Source organism: Eschrichtius robustus, chromosome 19 (genome assembly GCF_028021215.1).
Source record: "Eschrichtius robustus isolate mEscRob2 chromosome 19, mEscRob2.pri, whole genome shotgun sequence".
Classification (NCBI taxonomy): domain Eukaryota; kingdom Metazoa; phylum Chordata; class Mammalia; order Artiodactyla; family Eschrichtiidae; genus Eschrichtius; species Eschrichtius robustus.
Genome location: NC_090842.1, coordinates 55765081 through 55784793, shown reverse-complemented (window position 1 = coordinate 55784793; position 19713 = coordinate 55765081). Strand labels below are relative to the sequence as shown.

The following is a 19713-nucleotide window of genomic DNA, read 5'->3' as shown; positions in this document are numbered from 1 at the left end:
CTTTACCACAACCCAGTGTCAGTAAATTGGCTTTGCTGTGTGGCAGGCGAGCAAACCCACATTCAGTTCTGTAACAACACCTGGGGTGGATAATTTTTTTATACCTCCTCTCTACCAGGAAATTATTTTCGATAATAATCATGTAAGAATCATTATTTTATTCTTTAATTTTAAAATTAATAATTGAAAATGAATAAATTTCCATTTTAAAGATATTACTCAAATTCAGTAAAATATTTCATATATGAATGAAAATTTGTACTTACCAAATAAAAATATTATACCTCACAGTTCATACCCTGATTCAATCTTTTAAATTTTTAAACACAAAAACTCCAAAAGGATGTGTAGAATGACAGAATAGTTTCTTCATCTTTACAATCAGTGTGCTGTCATTTAAATTTCTAACCTATTATTTAAATGCAAGAATATGTAGAATCACAGAAGTGCCTGAAACAAGCCCAAATGATTCCAAATTGTTAGGAACTTATTTTCAAAATGAACACACAGGGCTTCCCTGGTGGCGCAGTGGTTGAGAGTCTGCCTGCTAATGCAGGGGACACGGGTTCGAGCCCTGGTCTGGGAGGATCCCACATGCCGCGGAGCAACTAGGCCCGTGAGCCACAACTACTGAGCCTGCGCATCTGGAGCTTGTGCTCCGCAACAAGAGAGGCCGCGACAGGGAGAGGCCCGCGCACCGCGATGAAGAGTGGCCCCCGCCCGCCGCAACTAGAGGAAGCCCACGCACAGAAACGAAGACCCAACACAGCCAAAAATAAATAAATAACTCTATCTAAAAAAAAAAAAAGTCTTAAAAAAAAAATGAACACACAGAGCTGAGTGTCTTCATATGTCAGAGGTCAACTGTATACCTGAGAGTTCTCTATATTGACTTCCCTATAAAACAGGGGTCCCCAGCCCCTGGGCCACGTACTGGTACCGGTCCGTGGCCTGTTAGGAACCACGCCACACAGCAGGAGGTGAGCGGAGGGCGGGCGAGCAAGTGAAGCTTCATCTGTATGTACAGCCGTTCCCCACCACTCGCATTACCACCTGAGCCCTGAGCTCTGCCTCCTGTCAGCATTATGGTGAGTTGTATAATTATTTCATTATATATTACAACGTAATAATAATAGAAATAAAGTGCACAATAAATGTAATGTGCTTGAATCATCCCGAAACCATCCCCCCCGGCCCCCTGGTCCGTGGAAAAATTGTCTTCCATGAAACCGATCCCTGGTGCCAAAAAAGTTGGGAACCGCCGCTGTAGAATATTGTGGCAAACAGATGTTGGACAGCCCCCATGTTCATGGCCTGTATAATCCTCTCAAGTGTGAGCACGACCTGGGATTTGCTTCTAACCAATTAAATATGGCAAAGGAGGTTTACATTATATTATGTAAGACTCTGTCTTCGTGGACTGAGAAGAAACAGATTCTCCATTGCTAGCTTCGAAAGATATGTTGCCACATTGTGAGAAGATCTATGGAGAAGGCCACATGGCAAGGAAATGTAGGTGGCCTCTAGGAGCCAGGAGCAAACCCCACTGATAGCCAGCAAGAAAATGAAGACCTCATCCCCACAGCCTCAAGCAGATGAAAGCAGATCTTTTCTCAGTCGAGTCTCTGATGAGACAGCAGCCCTGGCTGACTCATGGATTGCAGCCTGGTGAGGCCCTGGAGCAGAGGGCCCAGCTAAGCCATGACTGGACTGGATCCACAGAAACTATGAGATAATAAACATGTGCTGTTTTAGGTGCTAAGTTTGTGCTAATTTATTACACAGCAATAAAAAACTAATACAAATACAATGTTTACTAAAGGATAGAGTAATAAAAATATCTAATTTGAAGCTTACATATATATTATTAAAACTCAACAGTATTGCATCAATTCAGTCAGTAGACCACCAAACAATTTTTTCCTGGGGGTGGAAGGATTATTTTATCACTGATACTGTTTAGAATTTGTCACATGGCATAATAAAAGCTTGGCCAAATTTGATCAGTTTTATTATTATTTTTAAATTCTCCACAGACAGTGCACCCCTTTTTTCCTGTACCCAAGGTGGACCACTCCTATTGCCCTCCCTTTGGTACACTACTAGTTGGAAAACAGACGGTAAATAAAACGAGTAATTTTTTTTCTCTCATTCTGTGGGTTGTCTCTTCACTTTCTTGATGACGTTCTTTAAAATGAAAGTTTTAAATTTTGATGATGTCCAATTTTCGTATTTTTTTTCTTTTGTTGCTTTGTTTTTGATGTCATATTTAAGAAACCATTGCCTGGTTATGGATAGTCTTAAGCAGGGGAGGGACATGGCCAAATTTAAGTTTCATTTAAGTTTTGAAGTGTTATTCTTGCTGCTTTCAATTAAAGTGGGAAGACTTGTGAGGTAAGAGATTTCTCTGGTTACCCTGGCTAAAACTGCAACCCCACCCTCACTCCATTTCTGATTTTCTGCTTCATATTTCTCCATAGAACTAACTATATTCTAATAAACTGTATAATATACTGTACTTACTTATTTTGTCACTGCCTGCCTCCACCGCAAGAATGCCAACTCCATGAGGACTGGACTTGTCTGTTGGTTCACTGCTCTATCTCCAGTGCCTAGGGAAGTTCAGGAGGGGGAGCCTGGTGATGACCAGAGGGACAGAGAACCCCTGGATGCTATCTGGCATGAGGAGTCTGATTTGGGCCGGGGGGGGGGGTTACAGCCCAGATGTCATGATGTCAAATGAATATTTGTTGAGTAGAGTGAGTGAATATGAACAAATGAATGCATGGATGAGTGAATAAATGAAAGAAGGAACAAATGATGTACCGTTGAGTACTATGGCTTGACCTTCCCTTGCAAAGAGAGTAGGTAGCACAGTGGCTCGTGCACTATCCCTGGCAACCGCCAGAGGGCGCAGACAGGCCGGGTCCCCTAGAGCCCATCCCGGGTCCAGGCCCCGGGAGCCCCTGTCGCCCGATCGGGTCTGGGGCTCCCGGATCCCGCCCATACCTGAGCCAGGCACGGCCGCGGGCTTCACGCTGGCGCAGCGGCCAGTCCTCGCTTTGCAGGCAGGGAAACTGAGGCCCGGGGCAGCCGGGGCGGGGCCGGCCCCCCCGCGAGTCCGAGCCCCGCCCCCGGTCGGCCCCGCCCCGGCCCGTAAGAGGCCCCCTGGCCGCCAGGCGAAAGCTCACAGCGCGGCGCCGGGGCCGGGGCCAGGACCGCGATGGCAGCTCAGCGGCTGGGCAAGCGGGTGCTGAGCAAGCTACAGGCTCCATCGCGGGCCCGGGGACCGGGAGGCAGCCCCGGGGGGCTGCAGAAGCGACACGCGCGTGTCACCGTCAAGTATGACCGGCGGGAGCTGCAGCGGCGGCTAGACGTGGAGAAGTGGATCGACGGGCGCTTGGAGGAGCTGTACTGCGGCAGGGTGAGACGGGGAGAGGTGGGGTTGCAGGGGGAGTCCCGGATCGATAGACCCCGAGCCCGGACTCCCTACGCCTTGAGGGTCTCTGGTTGCTTGTGCTCGCTGGTGCGCGCTGGTGCAGCCTCGTTCACACGTTAGGACGCACGCTCCTGGACTCATGGGCCTTGCCGTCCACCCTCCATGGCACTCTGCTTGTGCACACAGACACTTGGGTCCAAACACCAGGGGAGCACCAGGGATTTAGCGTATGGGAGGTGAGGAGGCAAACTTGGGGAGCTGGAATGGCCATATCTGGAGAAAGGGTGGGGGGAGGGGGATGTCTTAAAGCCAAACATATACATGGTGGCAGGGGAGATACAACCACACGGAGCTGCACAGCAAAGGAAGCATCAGCATTCACAGACGTGCACAGTGACGAGCTATGGCCACTCGCAGACACAGTGACAGAAGCAAGAGCCATGCACAGACTCTCAAGGACACAAGCTGGGGTCGCTTACGGATCAACCTATGCTACAGCCGCAGACGCTCACAGTCACAACAGCACAGGCCACAGCCATATGCAGACACAACACAACAACTACACCCACACGAAAGGACTCCAGTTACAGCTGTTCATGGATACACACAGCACAGGCTGTAGCGGCTCGCAGACGGTACGAGTTACAACAGCTACCCCCGGACACCCAGTGATTCAAGTACCGACCATCCATTATCTCCTAAAGGCAAAAAACGATAATCACATGCAAACGCAATGATAGATGCTGCAGCCACGTGCAGACATAAAATAACAGAAATTATAGCTACACCCAGACAGAAAACCATGTAAGCTATGGGCACCTCCAGACATACAATGGCAGAAACTGCAGCTGCCAGTGGACACACAGGGCACAAGCTATGGCCTCCTATGCTGTCTCATGGGCTACAGACAGACACGACATCTCACTCGGGTCTCTGCCTGAAGTCACATTTTGTACAACGCACTCGTGCTGTGGAGCATGGTCACAGGTACACAGACACACAGGACGACAGATACTCCGCAGCACAGTGCGAAGGTGGGAGAAGCCATGGCCCCTCGCAGTGACACGAGGGCCCTCTGTTCTCAGACACATGTGGGCTCACACAGGTGGACAGTTGCTAGTGGTAGGTGGCATCCTCTGAGGCCGTCCTCCGGCCGTGGGCACTACAGCTAGCCAGACTCTCAGGGACACAAGCTGTGGTCACTTACTGATCAGCATACGCTACAGTGACGCATGACGGTGAGACAAAAACAGCTAAGCCAGAGTCGCCCACTGCCCACCCGTAGGACCATAGGCCCCTGCACAGGCCGCGTGCAATGTCACACACCTCTGCACCCTCGTGCCGGCCCTGGCGCCTTGGCATCAGGCTCTGGCTCACACACAGAAACTCACACAGGCAGGTAACACACTTACAGACACTCCATGCCACACACAATCCCCTGACCACTCAGGCCTGAAGCCCACAATGGAGTCAGCAAGACTTTGCGTAGGGGAGGCAAAACTCTGTAGCCTCTGGGATCTCTTTGCTCAGACAGCTGGGTTCTGTCCCCCACAGGGTTACTGAGCCAGCCTGCATTTGCCCTTTGCCCCAAGAGGCCATCCAAGGGTCCCCCTCTTGGCTGCTCAAAGTTGGGCTTGTGGCTTATCTCTCCCACCCACCTTGGGGGGCTTCCTGGACTTGAGGGCTGTGCTTTGGCCCTGGGGGCTGACCCAAGCCCTCCCCGCCTTCCTTGTGCCCTGGGGCAAGGGGCCACCCCCAGCAGGCTCTAGCCTGCCAGCTTCCCTCCCCTGCACCTAGCGCTTAAACTTTTCCTTGAAAGGGCAGAGCCAGCCCCTCTCCTGAATCCCAGAATCTGACATTCCAAGACTCCACCAGGCCTGTTTCCCACTGTGGGAATAGGCGCCAAGGCGAGAGACCCGTGCCAGGCCCAAGACTCCCGAGGCCCAGGGGCCAGCATCCGAGCTGGTACAGGCTCCCGGGCCTCTGTCAACCCATCTGTCACCCCTCCCCCCAACACCCAGATGTCCTGCCTTGGTGGTGCTGTCCCTGACTGCCACATTATTGCTCCAGAACCCGCCAGCTGGGTCCCGGGGCCGCTGTGGCTCCTCCAGGGACCTGGACAAAGGCGGGGGAGGGAGGGGAAAGGGACCCTGACGCCCCTCCCTCTCCGCCTTTTAGGAGGCAGACATGCCCGATGAGGTCAACATCGATGAATTGTTGGAATTAGAGAGTGAAGAGGAGAGACGCCGGAAAATCCAGGTAGCTGGAAGGGAAAGCTGCCCCCAGCCCCCTACACTGCACCTCCCTACAAATCATATCAATAGTTAACGTGTTTCTTGAGCACTTCCTAAGTGCCAGGCACTGTTTCAATTGCTTTACACTTAATAACTCATTTAATCTTCACAAAACCCTCTGAAGGGTTTATTATCTCCATTTCACTATTATCACTATTATTATCTCTGCTTTCCACTTGAGGAAAATGAGGCCCAGCGAGATCTAATCACTTGCCCAGGGTCACATAGCTCTGAAGGCGCATAGCTGGGAGTCAGAGCCAGGCAGCCTGGACGCAGTGTCCTTGCTTTTCTGGCCTGTGCTCTCCTAGAGGCAGGAAATGCTGTGTGCCCTTCTGGCCCTCTCTGGATCTAGCACTGGTCTTGGTGCTGAGTTTCTTGACTCAACCCTGCCCCCAGTTGCTCTATAAGACACTCGGGCCTTGTTCCTCCCTTGAAGCCACATGGGAAGTCCACCTGGAGTCTGACTGCCATTTGTCTTGCTGCCTTGGGGCTTTGTTGGGAAATGGAAGGGGCTGGCGGGGCATATGTTTTAGTCATTTACTATTTTCTTTTCTTTTTTTTTTTTTTGTGTGTGGGGTTGTTTAGGGACTCCTAAAGTCGTGCACAAACCCCACAGAGGTGAGTTTTCCATCCCCCATTCCAGGCCCTGTTGTGCCCCCTGCACCTTGACTATGGGCTGGGGGGCGGTCTCCGGGGAGGAGGGAAGAAGCTGGCTGTGCCCAGGACCAGCAGAGGGAACTCTGGGAGCCCTGCCTCTCCCATGGCCGTTTTCTCATCTCCAGTGGCGTCTTTTGTCTTCCTCTCTCCTGTCCCCTCTCTTCCCATCTGCCCCCCGGGGCTCCATTATCGCCTCCCTGCTGACATGCTGCCCCATCTGTCTCCTATTTCTGCCAGTGCTGCGCTCTGTCTGCCCGCTCACCTCCCTCCGCCTCTCTCCCTTGTTACTGCCTCCACCGCCCTAGGGCTCCCTTCCCCACCTCTCAGGGGCCCCCCCATCCTTCCAGGCCCTGAGCGGCCTAGCCCCTCCCACTTCCTTCCCTGCTTTAAAAGGGAAAAATATTCATGTTTCTCTAACCAGCTCTGGGTTGCCTGAGCGACAAACGTCATTGTGTGTCTGTCTGCCCTGGAGCCAGCTTAGGCCTCTGTCCCTGGGGACCCTCCTGATAATCTCTTGGCTCGAGAAATATCTCCATGTCTCTCTGTGGCTCTGTTTCTTTCTCTGTCCCTTCGTTTCTCCCTCTGTCTCTATCTCTGCATCTCTCTCTGTCTCTGCATCTATGTCTTGGTTTCTGTCTATGGGTCTCTGTCTCTCTCCCTCTCTCTCTCCCTGTTCCCCCCACCCCCGCATGTTCTTCTCCATCTGTAGCCTCTACCCCTCCTTAACTCCACCTCCATCCCCTCTCACTGACCAGGAAGCAGGAAATAGAGGGGCCCAGGTCAGAAGTGCTGGGCTGGGCAGGGGGTGCCCCCACCCCTCCCGTGTTCTCAGCACCCTCGCCTTGTCCTCAGAACTTCGTCCAGGAGCTGCTGGTGAAGCTGAGAGGCCTCCACAAGCAGCCAGGCCTCCGCCAGCCCAGCCCCTCCGGTGACCGCAGCCTGAGCCCCCTCCAGGACCGAGCCCGGACCGCGCGGCCCTGACCCCCCTCTGGCCTCTGTGACCCCCTCCATCTCCCCGCAACGCCATCCTGGCTTGTTTATAAGTTGTATTTAATGGTTCTGTAACAATAACACTGCGTGCCTGTTTTTCTTCTCCCTGGTTACTGTGGGCTTCCCTTAGCTCCTCCCCGCACCTCCCTCTCTCCTGCTGCGTCTCCTCATGTCCCAGTCTCCTCATGTCCCAGCACCCGCAGCTGGCCCAGGCAGATGGAGAATCACTCCTCAGCCAGGGAGCATGAGAACAGGCCCTGCTGACCTTGCACCCCTGGGACTCACATCCTCTCCTCACCTCCTCCAGCCTTGGCCCAGTCCCAGCCAGCAGGGCCTCAGTGTGTGGGTGGCACAAGGGGGCTCCTGTAGGGAGGACCACCTGTGGTCCCTGGGCCCCAGGAGATGCACAGGACTGAATGTGCCTGATGTGACCACAGTGCACTGGGAACAAACCTCTCCATAGATTTTACTGGGCACCTCTCCATAGATTTTATTGGGCACCTATTGTATGCTTACCCTGGCCATTAGTATTGAGGCCACAAAGATGGCAGAAGATGTCTCTGGCATCAAGGTGCTCACACAGTGGTGGGGAAGAAGGGCCTGTGGGCAGGGGATTCGAGCAAAGTGTGCTGCATGGTCCAAGGTACTTGGGAGCCCACGGAGTGGGAGGAGCTGTTCACTCTTGGGGTGGTGAAGAAATCTAGGAGTGCTTCTTGAAGAAAGTGACATTTAGGCAGGGCTTTGAAGGATGCATAGGAGTTCGTGTGAAATGGGTACCCATATCAGAGGACTCAACTGGTGGGAGGAGGGATTGATATTGGGGCTGAGCCAGGGAAGATACCAAATATTGGCAGGCCCATCTACCAGTCAGGATGGGCAAGTGCCCCAGAGCGGGATCAGGGAAGCCCCCTGGGCTGGGGCATGCTCATGCTGGGGAAGGGAGGGCCCTGAAGGGTCTCAGGGGAAGGGCAAGGGTATCAGAAGTGGGTAGTGGTTATTTACCAAAGACTGTGGAAGTGTTTCATTATTTTAACAATAGCAGTCCCAGCTGTGTACAGTCAGGAGATGGGGTGGGATTGTGGCTGTGCTTAGGACTGGGGCCAGGCCAGAACTGGGGAATCTTCCCCCAAGGGCATAGCACATCTCCCATCTCACTTCTACTGCCTAAAATTGGGGCCCCGACCCCGATGCCCATCCAGTGCCACCCAGCAGCCCCGCCAGGATCAGACACCCATCCCAGGGGTCTCAGCTCTAGTCTGGCAGGAAGAGAAGCCGACCCTGAAGAAGAGGGGTATCCAGGAGCACCTGGTCTGTCCAGCCCTTCAGGTGACCTTGCTGTCCCTGTGCAGACAGACCTCAGGCTTCCAGGGCCCCCTCCCCTCCACACAACTGGATAGAGAGTGTAATGGAGGAATCCCTCCTCCTTGCATCCAAGCAAAGTCTTGGGTGTGCCATGTGTTAAGCCTCTCAGTTTCCTCATCTGGAAAATGGGGACTTCACAGATGATGAAACTGAGGCCCAGATTAGTGATGACACTTGCCCAAAATCACTCAGCTAGGAAGTGGCAGTGGGTTTTAATCACAGGCATTATGACTCCAGAACCCAAATATTTCTACACTACAGTGCCCCTATAAGCCATAGCTTTAGCATAGATTGCAATTCTTCAGTGGCAAGAAGAGGTGGACTAATTCATACTAAGGTGTTAGTGACTGCTGACAGCTCTCTGAGATAGCCTGTCTAAAGGGCAATACAATTTGACTGAGAACAAGGCTACAACAAAAGGATCGGGAAGCAGCATACCATGGTGGGTAAGAGCATGGACTCCGGGGTTAGTGCTTGGATTCAAATGCCATCTGTCCTACTTCCTAGCTGTGTGGTCTTGAGCAAGTCACTTAACCTCTCTGTGCCTCAAGTTTCCATATCTGGAAAATGATTACAATTGTACCTACTTCCCAGGGAGGTTGTGAGGTTTAAATGCATAGATTGTAGACTAGTGCCAGGTACCTAATAAGCATTATCATCAACCTTATCATTGTAGGGAGGGGCTGGACCATTAGCTCCTTACAGCCACCATCCCTGGCCAGCAAGATGTCCCTTAGGAACACTGAATCACAGGCGCTCTGTTAAGGAAAAGCCACAAAGGACACAGTGTACCTGACCCACCACCTTTGCGTAATTGCCACACTCACCTCCTCATGCTGCCTCCCAGGGCCTGTGATCTTGTTTCCCACTTAGCAGCCAAATAATGCTTTTTCTCACTCACTTTATTTTTTATTTATTTATTTTTTGGCTGTGCTGCACGGCTTGCAGGATCTTAGTTCCCCCAACCAGGGGTCGAACCCACGGCCCCTGCAGTGAAAGCGCAGAGTACTCACCACTAGACCGCCAGGGAAGGCCCTCTCACTTTTGTCTCCATCCACCCTGCTCCCTCCATGGGCTTCTTTTGGCTTCAGATGAGAAACCAAAGTCTCCCCGTACACGCTCCACACCCTCCCCCACCTGTCATCCTTCATCCCTCTCCTCTCCCTCACCTGCACTCCCCCCCTAACCCCCCTCACTCCCACGAGACTCTTCCCCTCCTGGACCCTCAGATGTTTCTCTGCCCGGAGTACTCCGCCCAAGTGAGGGATCATCATTTAGATGTAATTCCAGACAGATGTCCTTGAGCCCCTTGTCACAATAATTAATTTTCTCCACGAATTTATTACACCCTGAAGTTATGCATTAGTTTACTTTATTGTCTGTCTACCCTCCCCCCACCTTCAGAATATTATCTCCTTAGGCACGGCTGTATTCCTAACGTCCGGAGCAGCGCCTGGCACATGGCGCACAGCAACCCTCTTCGACGAGAAGTGAAGCCTTAGCGCCCCCTCGTGGCTATGCGGGTTGTTTTCAACTACACCCCAACGGTCAGCTACTCCAGGGCTGGTCGGCCGGCATTTAATTAAGAGCTGGCTCCAGAAGTAGCTACAGCAAAGCACTCGCCCATCTTAGATCAACACCAGAGACTCTGCTAATCAGAATGATAAATATTAGAAATGGTGCCGCACTGATGATATGATTGGTACTCACAATTGGCTAAAACGTTTTAGAAATACTTCATAATAAAGAGGGCAGGAAGGCTCGTCACGAAGGGTGTATCATGGTTGATACAAGCCTACGAGAATCCATATCATTTCACTAATAGTGTAATAACCAATTAAAACATAATTTTAAAAGCTTGTTTCCAGGCTTCAGCACCAAAAAACAAAATCAAAAAACAAAACAGACCCAAAAAAAAAAACTATAGTTTATCTAACAACTTAATCAAAGATATATAAGGCCTTGATTGAAAAAACATTAATATGCCAATAAAGGATATAGAACATAATTTGGAAAAATGACACCATCCATGACTTTGCATAAGATATCTTAATATTATCCACAGGTAAGTTCTCTCCAAATTAGTCAATAAATTCAAAGCAATCTCAATCAGAATTCTGGGTGGATTTTTTGAGATACTTGATAAAGTCTATTCTAAAATTTGTATGGAGGAAGAACAACAGTTGTACATAATATGTACAGATAACCAAGTCAACATGAAAAAAGAAAGTGAGGAAGGCTTGCTCTACCAGATATTAAACCATAGGAATAAAAACTGTGGTGTTGATGAAGAACAGAAGAATACAACAAAGGAACCGAACAGACTCACAGGCAGACTCCAAATGAAATAAAGACCTAAATGTAAAGAATAAAACGATGGAGTTAATACAAGAAAATGAAGAATAATATCACTGTGACATGTCCACAAATTTTTTGCTATACTTCCCATCAAAAGGTGGTGTCTCATTCCCCTTGTCTTGAAAACAGACCAGCCTCAGGGATTCACTTCTCACAAACAAAGTGTGATGGAAGTGGTGCTGAGTGTATTCGTCTGCTCAGGCTGCCATAACGAAATACTATAGACTAGGTGGTTTAAACATCAGAAATTCATTCTCTCAGTTTTGGAGGCTGGGAAGTCCGAGATCAGGGAGCCAGCATGGTTGGGTGAGGGCTGTCTTCCTAGCTTGCAGACCGCTGCCTTTCCACTGAGTCCTCACATGGCAGAAAGAGAGAGAACAAGTTCTCTGGTGTCTATTCTTTTTTTTTTTGGCGCATTGGGTTTTCGTTGCTGCGCACAGGCTTTTTCTAGCTGTGGCGAGCGGGGTCTACTCTTTGTTGTGGTGCGCGGTCTTCTCACTGCGGTGGCCTCTCTTGCTGTGCTGTGGGGCACGGGCTCTAGGCATGCGAGCTTCAGTAGTTGTGGAGCGCAGGCTCTAGAGTGCAGGCTCAGTAGTTGTGGCTCACGGGCTTAGTTGCTCCATGGCATGTGGGATCTTCCCAGACCAGGGCTCGAACCCGTGTCCCCTGCATTGGCAGGCAGATTCTTAACCACTGTGCCACCAGGAGAGTCCACTGGTGTCTATTCTTATAAGGGCACAATTCCCATCAGACCAGGGCCCTGCCTTCATGACCTCATCTAACCCTAATTACCTCCCAAAGGCCCCATCTCCAAATATCATCATACTGGAGGTGAGGGCTTCAATATATAAATTTTGGTGAGATATAAAAAATCAGTGTATAACAGTGACTTCTGAGGCTAGGTCATAAAAGACTTGGCTGTCTTGGGATGCTTTTTCTTGGAATCCAGTTGCCATGTTGTAAGGAAGCCCAAGGCATATGAAGAGGTTTTGTGTTCTAGCCGACAGCCAGCATCAATTGCCAGACACATGAGTGAGAAAGCCTGGAATGAGATGACTCTGGCCCTAGACACCATCTGGCTTCAATGGCATGAGAGACCCAAGTAAGAACCGCTCAGCTGAGCCCAGTCACTCCCAGAACCATGAGAGGTAAATGTAATAAATGCTTGCTGTTTTACACCACTAAGTTTAGCACAGTTTGTTATGCATCCAGTGATAACAGGAGCAGTGAATTAGGAGTGGGGAAAGACTTCTAAAACAAAACTTCCAAAGTATAAACCATAAGGCAAAACAACTGATGAATTTGCTCATATTAAAATTAAGTCTCTTTTCAAGGAAAGACATCATAGACAAAGTTAGTATTTAATGGGAAGAATGAGAGAAGATATTTGCAGCATTTAAAACTGATGAGTGATTACAATTCAGAAACCACTAGGAACTCCTGCAAATCAACACAGAAAGACAACAACCCTGATAGAAAAATACACAAGGGACACAAACGTATGACTGTGAGGACAGGAAGCCCAAACTATTCGCCAGCACATTAGGAAATGCTCAAAATCAATAGTAATCTGAAAATGCAAATTAAAACAACAATGAGATGTCATCTAACATCTATTTATTGGGCAAAATTTAGAAATCTGGATAATACCAAGTGTCGGCAGGAATAGCAGTGGCACTGACCAAGAGAACAGACCAGAAAGCATGCAAGCAGTATGTGGAAATACAGTGAGCGAGCTGGATAAATGCTTGGCTGTGAATCATGGTCCAGGCTTCTAGAGAGTAACCCATTCATTCATTCACAAATTTTTCTAGATGTTACAAAATGATAGCAATTACTGCCCTAGGTTTATTAAATATTTTCTTTTCTCTAGTTCACTACTACTTCTTTTGATTACTAGTTTTTATTGAAGAAACAATTTTATCATGAATATGATTTTAAAAATTAAGTATTACAAAAGGATATACAGTGAAAATAAGTCTCCTTCTTGGGGAGTCAAGTGATGTTATCAATTTCTTATGTAAACTTCCAGAAATACATCATTTTTATGTAAATGGAAGCCTATTACATACAATTTACTGTATATTTTTCTTACTTTTTTTCATTACATTATATCTTGGAAGTCATTCCATATTATCACATTCGACCTCATTCTTTTCTTTCTTTCACTATTTAATTAATTAATTTATTTGGAGGGGGAGTGTCTTGGAAAAAAAACGTAATTTGAACATATTTTCTAGTTTCAAAAACATCCTTCTTCCTTATTTTGACTTCAGTTTTATTAAATGCCAACCAGAGCGGAGTGAAAACTGTCTGGCTGGGACCTTGGCAGCTCTCTGGGGTTTAGAGGGCAGGCAAGGTGGGTCTTGCCCTCACGTGGAGACCCCCTACCTCACTTTTTTCTAACAGTTTCAGAGTATTCTGTTTTATTGATGTATTAGAACTCTATCCATTCATTAATTCAATAAGTATCCATATTTTGTTCATTCTCTCTGTGCAAGGGAGCGAGCAGAGACCCATGCAAGGACATGGGAAGAGGGACACTTAAGAAACAGCAGGTGCAAAGGTCTAAGACAAGAACGTGCTTGGCATGTTAAAGGGGCAGCGAGGCCAGTGTTGGTGAAAGGCAGTGAGCAAGGATGAGAGTGAAAGGGAATGAGATAGGAGAGGTGGCCTGGAGCCAGATCATGCAGAGCCTCATTCACAGATATTTTTGAGCACCTATTATGTGCCTGGCACTATTCTGGGTACCAGTTTATATCAGGAGTTTATATTCTAGCAGGGCAAAACAGATAATAAGCAATATCATAAGCAAGTGGATTATATAATATGTTAGAAGGTGATAAGAATTATGGAAAACATTAAACGGGAAAAAAAGAGAAAAAATTAAACACAATAAAGAGATTGGAAGCGCTGGGCTAGGGAAGATTGCAATTTTCAATAGGGTGGTTGGTAGATACAAAAATGGCTCCCCAAACTGTTCACATCCGAAAACCCAGAACCTGTGAATATGTTACCTTACATGGCAGAAGGGCCTTTGCAGATAGGATTAAATTAAGGATCTTGAACTGAGAGGATTATTCTGGATTATTCACGTGGGCCCAGTGTAATCACAAGGATCGTTCAAGGAGGAAGCAAGAGGGTCAGAGTGAGCGAGATGGGACGATGGAAGCAGAGGTTGAGTGATGGGCTTTGAAGACAGAGGAGGGTCCATGAGCTAAGGAGTGAAGGTGGAAAAGGTAAGGAAACAGACTCTTCCCTAGAGCCTCCACCAGGAACACAGCTCCACTGACACCTTGATTTTTAGCCCCGTGAGACCCATTTCAGACTTCCTGATTAATTGCATTGTGTTTTCCTGCTTCTTTGAATACCCAGTGAGCTTTTTTTTAAAAAAAAAGATTTATTATTTATTTATTTTTGGCTGCGTCAGGTCTTAGTTGTAGCACGTGGGATCTTTGTTGAGGCATGTGGGATCTTTAATTGTGGCGCGTGGGCTTCTCTCTAGTTGTGGCGTGCGGGTTTTCTCTTCTCTAGTTGTGGCAGTCAGGCTCCAGGGCACGTGGGCTCTGTAGTTTGCGGCACGCGGGCTCAAGTTGAGGCGCGCGAACTCAGTAGTTGTGGCACGCGAGCTCAGTAGTTGTGGCTCGCGGTCTCTAGAGAGCAGGCTCAGTAGTTGTGGCGCAAGGGTTTATTTGCTCCGTGGCATGTGGGATCATCCCGGACCAGGGCTGAAACCCACGTCCCCTGCATTGGCAGGCGGATTCTTATCCACTGCGCCACCAGGGAAGTCCCATACCCTGTTTTTTTTTTTTTTTTTTCACAATGTTTTTATTTTTATTCAACTGTAAGCAAACAGCAGAATTAACACAACATTCAGCAACTAGAGACCAGCTTTTCTTACACCGAAGAGTGATCAATTTAACAGGCACAGACTTTCGGATTTCTGATGACCTCTCACTCAGCCCTGCAGCTCATCTAGATGGCCAAGCTTTAACAGCAACTCTCTCCCTATTGCTTTTTTCAGTATTGCTCTTTAAAGGAGCCAGAGCAGGACACTGACACCCAATAACCAGCCTGAGATGTATCACATGGGGGACTAGCGGACGTGCCAGCCCTTGGTTGTCTTAGTGAGAGACAGGGCCATGAAAACACATGCCAGAAGATGCCATCACAGACAATCCTGGGCTCGGGCTCACAAAGGCAGAGGCAATCAACCTTTTCTTTTTTTCAACCTCCCTTAAAGATTCTTTGATGCTCTGTTCTAACACTGCAGACCTGGTCTTTTTACCAGAATTTTTTTCTTCTTTAACGTCTGGGTTGTTATTCTTATATTAACATTTTGATGACCCCATCCTAGTACCAAAATATCCCCCAACAAAACGGAGTTCAAATTTGATCAAAACATAAACCCCCTAGAATTACAGAGGACAGGCAGAAGGAAAAGTCACCCTAAACCTAAATCTGACCGCTCAGGGATCAGGCAGGGGGAAGGGGAGAAATCTACATGCATCACTAAACTGAAACACTGCTTGGGAACTCTGGGACCGTGTCCATCTCCTGGCTTTCCTCTACTTCCCAGACAGCTGCTCATACAGTTTGGGCACATAGTCATCCCATTCGGCCTGGTAACACGTGCTGGCCACCGGAGCCCCGAGCTCGTACTTTTTGCGGAAATTCGCCACCTTGAATTTGCCACGGTGGTCTCCAGATCGGTTGCTGAGAATGGGCTCATCACACTTCAGTGGCCTGTCCTGCTCATAAACCAGCCAGATGTAGCGGTGAAGGCCTGTGCCCTTGGGAGGCCCAGAGCCCACATGATAGGAGAGGACCGTGCCACTGCTGGTGTCGTTGCCCTTCATGTTGACCACCAGGAAATGGTGCCATTCCCTGTATTTGGGGTCCTTCCTGCTGGGAGCAACCGGGTCTGTCAAGACCAAGGTATACAGTTTACCTGGATCAAGGCCATCCCGTGCAATGCTGGTGGGCCGGTTCTTAACCTGGGTGGGTGTCAGCACTTTGCCCAGCTCGTCAACCTCCACCCCGCCGTATTTGACCTGCAGCGGGTGCTGCGGCCTCTCGTCCACTTCCTGCAGGTTCAAAGGCCTGGACCACTTGCTGAGGTCCACCGGCATCGCGAAGCCGAGAGGATCGGACAGCAGGGAAAGCTGCGGGAGGACTCACGCAGGGTAACAGCCCACACTCCCAGGAGTCTGCCCATACCCTGTTTTTAATAATGGAAATTTAGTTGTCTTGCCCTATAAGAAGGCTACTGAAGGAATGTCAACTCTGAGATTCCAATATCCCCTCATGAGACCATCTTTCCCCACTAGTGGCCAATAGCAGGCTAATAATTACCTCTCAAAAGAGGCATACCTGTCAGCAGTGGGGCAAGTCCCTCAGTCCAAAACCCTAAGGGGTGGCCCACATGGCAGCATTTCATTGCCAAAGGCACTGCCCTTCTGGGAGGCTAGATTTGGGCAGGGGGAGCCCTTGCTCCTGGGGTTCCAAGGGTGTTCACTGGACAAACCTGCTTGTCTACCTCACTCCACATTATCTTTTTTTTATACGTGTGCTTGCGAAATGTGTATTGATGGGGAATTCCCTGGCCGTCCAGTGGTTAGGACTCTGTACTTTCACTGCCGAGGGCCTGGGTTCAATCTCTGGTCAGGGAACTAAGATCCCAAAAGCAGCGGCACAGCCAAAAAAAGAAAAAAGAAAGTGTATTGATGTGTGCATATGCTTCTAATCTATGTAATTGCAATTTTATTATATATCCTACTCTACGTGTCCCTCAATACTGTAAGGTAAAGCTCTATCCATGTTGCTCTGTGCATATTTCATCCCATCTTCTCATTGCCCACAGGACCCCCTGGTGTGTGTTCCTTGAAGTTTAACTGCCCACGCCCCCAAGGTGAAACCCAGGGCAGCCGGCTGCCCCCAGCGCCAACCGCCACAAGTAATGCTCAGCGGACAGCCTTAGGCACCACCCCTTACAGACCCATATGAGAATTTCTAGGGGATGCCACCTAGGAGCCTGATTTCTGGGAAGGAGGGAGGTGCATGTCGCCCTTCAGAATGGCCTCCCAGGCCACTCCTACCCCCAGTGCATGAGAGTTCCTGGGTCTCTGCATCCCCTCCACCACTTGACATGATCCAGCTTTCTAATTTTTGTCTGTCTACTAGGTGCTAAGTGACTGCTCATTGTTTTTTCCCCACTTTTTATTATGAAAAATTTCACATGTATAGAAAATCTGAAGGGAATTTTGCCACGAACACTCATATTCTGGCTGTTTTTACTTCCATTTTTCTGAGTACTAATGATTTTGAACTCACTTTCATATGCTTGACAGTTTTTTAGTCTTCTGACATTTAAGTGCTCACATCCTTTGCTCACCTATTTTTGGGGGAGGGAGGAGGTGGTTGTAGCGTTCTTTTTTTAAAATATAAATTTATTTATTTATTTGGCTGCGTTGGGTCTTCGTTGCTGCACGTGGGCTTTCTCTAGTTGCGGTGAGCGGGGGCTACTCTTCGTTACGGTGCACGGGCTTCTCATTGCGGTGGCTTCTCCTGCTGCGGAGCACGGGCTCTAGGCGCGCAGGCTTCAGTAGTTGTGGCACGTGGGTTTAGTTGCTCTGCGGCATGTGGGATCTTCCCGGACCAAGGCTCGAACCCGTGTCCCCTGCTTTGGCAGGCGGACTCTTAACCACTGTGCCACCAGGGAAGTCCCTTTTTCTTTTTCTTTAAAAAAAATTTTGTTATTTATTTGTCTGCGCCGGGTCTTAGTTGCAGCATGTGGAACCTTCAGCTGCAGCATGCAGATCTTTTAGTTGCGGCATGTGGGATCTAGTTCCCTGATCAGGGATCAAACCCGGGCCCTCTGCATTGGGAGCATGGAGTCTTAACCACTGGACCACCAGGAAAGTCCCTGTTGTGTTCATTTTTAAGGGTTCTTTGAATATTCTTATTATTAATCCTTTGTCAGTTTCAGACATGGTACCTGTCATTTACCTGTCTATTAGTTTTGTTCGTAGTTCCTTCATTAAACAGAACCCTCGGAAATTTATTTTGGAGATTTCCAAGCATACAGAAAGCAGAGAGACTAGCATAATGATCGCCCACTTAGCCATCACCCAGCTCCAACAATTCTCAGTGCACAGTTATTCTTATTTCAATTATCCTCCTTAAACTTTTATTTTTTTTTTGAGATGCAACACTTTCTTCTTCAAAATTTCAAACATACAGAAAAGTTGAAGTAATTGTTCAGTGAACACCCATATACCCATCAGCAGGACTCTAACATTAGCATTTTAATCTACTGGCTTTATCACTCATTCTTCTCTCTATCCATCCCACCACCTACCCATCACATTTTTTTAAATTCATTTCAAAGTAAGTTCCACACTCTTCCACTAAACATTTCAGCAAGTGTATTAGTATGAGTTGAATTGTGTCCCCCCAAAAAAGATATGTTGAAGTTCTAACTCCTTGCACTTTAGAATGTGACCTTATTTCCAAATAATAAGATGCAGATATAGGGACTTCCCTGGTGGTCCAGCGGTTAAGACTCCGTGCTTCCACTGCAGGGGGCACGGGTTCGATCCCCGATTCCTGGTCAGGGAGCTAGGATCCCACACGCCGTGAGGTGTGGCCAAAAAAAAAATAAAAGATGCAGGTATAATTAGTTAAGAGGAAGTCATGCTAGAAGTTCTTAACTCAAAATGACTGGTGTCCTTATAAGAAGACAGCCACGTGAAGACACAGAGACACACTAAGAGGCCATGTGAAGACAGAGGCAGAGATTGGAGTGATGCAGCCACAAGCCAAGGAGCTCCTGGGACTACCAGAAGCTTGAAAGAGGCAAGGAAGGATCCTCTCCTGGAAGCTTCAAGAGAGCATGGTCAGGCAGACACCTTGATTTCAGACTTCTGGCCTCCAGAATCATGAGAGAATAAATTTCTGTTGTTTTAAGCCACCCAGTTTGTGGTACTTTGTTATGGCAGCCCTAGGAAACTAATACACATACCGTTACCTAGAGTTCAAGATTTATTTTATTTATTTATTTATTTATTTATTTATTTATTTTTGGCTGCGTTGGGTCTTCGTTGCTGCAGGTGGGCCCTCTCTAGTTGCAGCGAGCGGGGGCCACCCTTCGCTGTGGTGCACGGGCTTCTCATTGCGGTGGCTTCTCTTGTTGTGGAGCACGGGCCCCAGGCGCGTGGGTCTCAGCAGTTGCGGTGCACGGGCTCAGCAGTTGTGGCTCGTGGGCTCCAGAGAGCAGCCTCAGCAGCTGTGGAGCACAGGCCCAGTCGCTCCACGGCTCGTGGGATCTTCCCAGACCAGGGCTCAAACCCGTGTCCCCTGTATTGGCAGGAGGACTCTTAACCACTGCGCCACCAGGGAAGCCCTATTTACTTTTTTTTAAGGTAAAATTTGTACACAAAGAAATGCAAAATCTTAAGTATGCTATTCAATGGGTTTTGACAAATGCTTATAACTGTGTAATCCCAATCTTTGTTAAGAAATAGAACACACACGAAAAGAAATAGGACATCACTATCATCCAAGAAAATTCCCTTACTTCACTTTAGCTGTAATACTTTAAAACAAACCCTA

General features: G+C 48.5%; 1 protein-coding gene and 1 pseudogene across 1 annotated transcript; one reads left to right on the top strand and one right to left on the bottom strand.

The window, feature by feature from the left end:
• The first annotated feature begins 3160 nt into the window (after positions 1–3160).
• Positions 3161–7451, top strand: PPP1R14A (protein phosphatase 1 regulatory inhibitor subunit 14A). Its single transcript, XM_068528715.1, has 4 exons — positions 3161–3424; positions 5618–5698; positions 6319–6351; positions 7243–7451. The coding sequence occupies exons 1-4, from the start codon at positions 3224–3226 to the stop codon at positions 7369–7371; spliced, it is 444 nt and encodes a 147-aa protein (XP_068384816.1). The 5' UTR covers positions 3161–3223; the 3' UTR covers positions 7372–7451.
• A 7508-nt stretch (positions 7452–14959) lies between these two features.
• LOC137753716 (phosphatidylethanolamine-binding protein 1 pseudogene) lies at positions 14960–16264 on the bottom strand (annotated as a pseudogene).
• Between the last annotated feature and the right edge of the window lie 3449 nt (positions 16265–19713).